Genomic DNA, 5531 nt, shown 5'->3' with positions numbered 1-5531 from the left:
AATTTCATGAACATGGCTATGAGGGACTCTAAACCACAGGGAATAACTAACCATAAAGTAGACAATAGTTCTTGTAGAAAGTGACCAACCATAAGGCATAGATAACCATAGGAGTTTACCAGCCCTATGGTAGACCATGAATCTGGCTAACCACGTGGTACAGTCAACCACGTGGGCGTGTTAACTGTTGAGGTTATGGCTATAAGCATGTAGGGGAGAAGCTTCTACAAGCATCACTATAGAAGACAATATAATGATATGAAGGAGACTTTATTCCTAATTCTAATCAGATGTGGGCGACCTGGCGTATAAGCCTTATTGTAAGAAGCGGGGTATCGGCTTCCAATATGATGTATCACATCAGCTTATATGACTACCGAATCCAGTTAGACCGGTATGCCATGAATTCCAACATTAACCACGTGGTATCTCGCAAGCCTGAAAAGAAAAATATGGCCGACTATGAGGGTTTGTACTCTGCAAAATGTGCCAAACATAAGAGTTATCCTAGTTAGAGTAGTTAGATGAATCCTATAAGTTTTCATTGAATCTTGTATTAAAAGATAACCTTCTTAGGTTTTGTATTACCCTCATGTTGCCAGCCAAATTGGCACATATATAGTATTATAGCCTGAGAGGCCATGTAATCCAATCAAGCATTCTTTTGCCTTGTAACATCCAGGAACACTCTGAACAGACTCTACAGGGGCCTGGAGCAAGTCTTGGTGCTTTACTGTATTCAATGCAAATAATGATGGGATCGATCACCACCATACAGTCATGCGCATCACATGACATGAGTAGTATTCTGCAGGCAGGTTTTGTCTTCCAACATGAGTCTCCAGTCTCTTTTCATTAACCTATCCACGCAAGAGAAAACACTTCTTGTGGGATCTGGCTCCTCTTGTGACCTAGCTTGGATGTACTCGAAAGATGCCTGGTTTCAAATTTGACAATCAGAGACTGGATAACAAGCTTGTTGCGGCCGTCGCTGGTGCCCTTGATGAAGCCAATGTTCCCAACCTCCTATGGGGGAATTATCTGCTCGCGGTTTTCGGAGTCCCTGCCATTGTTGATGTTAGTTTTCCTGGTTTATTTGAGGTTAAAATTGCCACAGAGATATATTTTTTTTAACTCTCCGACAGGGCTTCGCTTTTGTTGTGCCAGACAACGTCTTGTCAACGGCCTACTCCACTCTCCTCTCTACTGGCTTTCGACAGTGTACACAGGGCTTGAATTGTACCAAATCCGACCCGTCCTTGCCTTCTCCGCCTCCAGCAGTACACGTACATATTGATGACAACCTTACGATATCGTTATACCAAAAGTCTCAAGTGCTCTGGATGTTTCCCGATTTTGGACTTGAATTCCCTGACCCCCAAAATCCCAACATTATGCTTGCGTCGGACTCTAGACTTCCGTCTGCGTCTCTCGGGCGTGGTCAGGGTGCTTTTCCGTCGCACCTTCATCCTGTCCGGATCCCCACAGCTCCACGCTACACTGAGGCTATCATCACTCTCCTTTGTCGGGATCTAGCTAGCCGCCACGAGATGTACTGGATGTCGCTACTGACATATATAATTGAATATGTTGATGGAACAGAAGCCATGAAGGAAGAAGACCTGGCGGTGTGCTATAGATCCTTTTTCCGTGCACTGAAGATTGGGGATAGCCAAGTATTCTCCATCCTGGATGGGCTGCGCAATGACCTAATCAACAGAAAGCTTTTACATGCCCACTGACTGAATAAATTTTGTCATCATCGTCAATATGGTATTGGTATTTTTTTTCGCCGTTGGTTCAGATTTGAATGACCTTTCTGGTGTTGAAGCCTGCAGATTGGGCTCAGTAATATAGCGCCTTCTGTTAGCCACTACTCCCTTTCCAGTATTGAGGTCGACGAAATCGCAGTTGAAATGTGTATGACCAAAGGTCCACAGCATCATATTCTCCATTTTCCAATGTGCTTCGTCCGAAAGATTGGTCATAAGTGGTCTCGTTGCTGCCTTACCGCCTAAGGCATCACACTAACTGGAAACCGAGGTACCTGGTGAAGCTATACCTAATACGGACTAGTGTTGTCGTGGCGGACGTCGACGTCCCGCTCGGACTGCGATGCACTTTCAGACCAGGGAAACGGTACAGACAGACCGAGTGATCCAGTGTCTCTTGCTTAGGATATCATCTTTTTTCACATGTTTGATACAGGGTGATTTCCAGATCGTTCAGCCACAATGCAGGGCTTCAGTAAGTTCTTTCCCATCTTTGCCGTCTTGCACTTCGGGTCTTCTTGCTAACATCGATTTCTCTTCCAGATATGGGACGGTATGTGTTGACGTTGCAGCTTTCGAAGCAGACTCTCTTTCAAAGACAGCCATCTGACAATCTTCTAGTTATGTCCCCCCCCGACCAGGAGGGTCTCACGACGGGCAACAAGCTCGCCGGGAAACACCCTCTTGGTGCGCGCGCGCGCCACCTCCACACGAAAGGCGCCCTGATCGTGCGCTTCGAGATGCCCTTTGCGATCTGGTGCACCAACTGCAAGCCCAATGAGGTGCTCATCGGCCAGGGAGTCCGCTTCAACGCCGAGAAGAAGCGCGTCGGCAACTACTATTCCACGCCCATCTACAGCTTTCGCATGAAACACACGCTCTGCGGCGGATGGATCGAGATTCGCACCGACCCGAAGAACACCGCGTATGTCGTCACGGAAGGCGGGAGGAAGCGCGACACGGGCGAGGACAAGCTCACCGGTGAGCCGGGCGAGATCCCTATCCGTCTTGGGCCGGGGGACGAGGCGGAGAAAGACGCCTTCGCGCGTCTCGAGGGCAAAGTCCAAGACCAGAAGCAGTTCGAGACAGCGAAAAGTCGGATTGAGGAGCTGCAGAAACGCCAGGACCGGGATTGGGAGGATCCATACGAGAAGTCGAAGCGACTGCGGAGGGCCTTCCGCGAGGAGCGCAAGCGGCTCGAGAGAGCGGACGCAGCCAACGAAGCGCTGAAGGACAAGATGAGTCTGGGTATCGACCTGCTCGAAGAAATGGAGGAGGATCGCGTGCGCGCCGGTCTCGTGCAGTTCGGTTCCGCTTCTTCCGACGATTCCGCCAGGGCGAGTCGCTTGAAGCCGATGTTCGAAACGACGTCGTCCCGGTCACCGTCATCTTCCCGCGACAACAAGCGTGGAGGAAGCGGGAAGCGACTGAAATCGGAGGCTCTTGCCGCGGAAAGAAAAGCTCTGCTGAGCAGCGAGCTTCGAGGGAACACCCGCGCCGCGCTAGACCCGTTTCTCAACGAGGGCCAAATCACCTGGCAACCAGCACTGCTGAAAACGCGCAAGACTCAGACGACACCCCGGGATCAGGTCCAAGCTGAGCCTGATGGTGATGGAAATGGAGAGACTGCAACCTCAACCCCCGAGCAAAATCCCCTGGCAGAGGCAGCGGCAGTGGAAGTACCAGACGAAAAACAAGCGCCTGCAGGTCAGGCTGCGACGACGACGACGACAACGACAACAACGACGAAAGCAACACCAGCATTATCAACGGCGTTGGTAAATTACGGGTCGGACACGGAGTGAACGGGACAGATTGGCCCAGCTGGTTTGGTGTGTGTACTTTTAAGTTCTCGATATATTTTTTTATTTTTATACCTTGGCTTGGCGTGGGAAGTATGTCTGGGTTTGGTTGTTTTGAAGGGTTGCGTGGATGACTGTACAGTACATTTCATTAGATTATTAATGACTTTGATACCCCGGGATATATCTAGCATAGGATAGGTGGGATGAATGGAATGACCAGTTAGTTTTTTACCTGAATTATGATCACGAATTCAAGCTATATATTAACTAATCATCTCATACATACATTCGTTCCATCGACAAAACTGAAATTAAAGTAAACTGGCATTGTTCCAGAGATGCGATGGAAAATTATCTATCTATCTCCTTTTTGGGAGATAGATCTAGCTTCTCTACAAGTCTGGCATCAAGCTATTTGACAAGCTACATGCCTATCTTTATTGAAGTTTGCCTCCACAAGCTATAATTCAGATAATTTGCAGAGGGCTAAGGAATAGATGAGTTAATCAATGTGTCTAAATCCTCTATCTTGAGCATCTTTTTAACATATATATTCTATGATGTATAATTCTCAGATCCTTTGAGTTTCTTAGGCAGACTCTTGAGGCTGATCACTGTTTTAGCTGGAATGCCATTAATTTGGGTCACCATTTTAATGATATTAATGCTGAATGCATGTTACACAATTAATAAGCGCGTTTAAAGATGATGAAGCTGTTCCACGAGGGTTAAAGCACGTATTTGGCTTCAAAAAGGACACCCTAGGCCCATAACCTAATACTCTGATGCCTCCCAGAGAGATGAAGAACAGCTTAACTCTCTATCTGATACCTAGCGGCAGAAACTAAGATATGACTTAGTGCAGGCAGTGAGGCAATCTAAGACTAGGCCTTAGAGCCTCAGGCTCCAACAATATACTAATTATTGGAGTGTTAGTAGCCACTGCTCTATAGATTATTATTATTCTTCTTCCATTTTAGAGAGCGTTTTCAGTCAGAGACTATGCACGCTCTGCCTACCACCTAGGCAGTAGGGCTTAGTAGCTAATATCTATATACAGGTGGGTGATGCTATAGACCAGTCAACAGTGGGAACCTTCTATGAGGGACAGAAATAGGGAATGAGAAGACAGGCAGTAGTATAATGTAAAGAAATCAAATGTTAAGGAATAGTAGGTATAGGTGGATTTAACAAAGACAAAGAAACGAGAGAAAGAACAGAAAAAAAAAACACAAAGGGGAGTGTTACGCGCTGGGTCCAACCGTACAGTTGGACCCAGTGCGTAACAAATTGAGCGCCGTCTTGACCCTGGTTACTGAATGATCAAGTATTATCAGTAACCATGTTGACCCCAAACTGCAACCAGCAGCCACCATCCCAGACTCAGCAGTCTGTGCAAGTGTTACGTGCTGGGTCCAACCGTAGTCGTGGATACTTAACAGTGGTGGTTAGGGAAGGATCAAGGAGTCTTCCTGACTCTATGTCGTTCACGAGCACGCGACGGTCGGACTGACCCGGGTCTCCTCTCCTTGAGACAACGGCCTAGCTGGCGAAGGGCTCTTCCTCGAACGACCTTCTCGCAGGTATGATAGGGGTCTTGCAGGGATACACAACAAGTGAGGTTACTCCAAGATAGAAATAGCAACAACGACTAGGTCAGAGGCAACGCCTACTAGAGCTATACTGAAGTATACCACTAGTAGTAAGAAGTCTTACTGACCCCCAGAGTAAGTATCTTAGTAACGAGTTGTATTGGATGAAATTATGTTCCCACTATACTACCACTGCCCACCCTTCCTTAGCCAGCCACCTATTCCCACCCCTATAGGCTACCCCCCCTATGGGCCCCTAAGGGGGGTAGTAGGGGCACCTCCTAGGCCCCTAGCAGGTCACCACTAGGTAAGGCGTACCCAGGCTGCCTATCTCCAGGCTTCCAGTTGCTAATATCGGCATC

General features: G+C 47.7%; 2 protein-coding genes across 2 annotated transcripts; both read left to right on the top strand.

Annotated features, from left to right (window-relative positions):
• Positions 1–933: 933 nt before the first annotated feature.
• T310_10218 (Uncharacterized protein) lies at positions 934–1742 on the top strand (the record flags this gene model as incomplete). The annotated part of the gene is made up of 2 exons (XM_013467361.1): positions 934–1077; positions 1146–1742. The coding sequence occupies 2 exons, from the start codon at positions 934–936 to the stop codon at positions 1740–1742; spliced, it is 741 nt and encodes a 246-aa protein (XP_013322815.1).
• A 492-nt stretch (positions 1743–2234) lies between these two features.
• Positions 2235–3577, top strand: T310_10217 (DUF455 domain protein; the record flags this gene model as incomplete). The annotated part of the gene is made up of 2 exons (XM_013467360.1): positions 2235–2247; positions 2394–3577. 2 exons carry the CDS (start codon positions 2235–2237, stop codon positions 3575–3577), a joined length of 1197 nt encoding a protein of 398 aa, XP_013322814.1.
• Positions 3578–5531: the final 1954 nt, after the last annotated feature.

This window comes from Rasamsonia emersonii (genome assembly GCF_000968595.1).
Source record: "Rasamsonia emersonii CBS 393.64 chromosome Unknown ctg1118621762433, whole genome shotgun sequence".
NCBI lineage: Eukaryota > Fungi > Ascomycota > Eurotiomycetes > Eurotiales > Trichocomaceae > Rasamsonia > Rasamsonia emersonii.
Note: the sequence above shows the minus strand (reverse complement) of the source record. Positions and strands in the feature narration are given on the sequence as shown.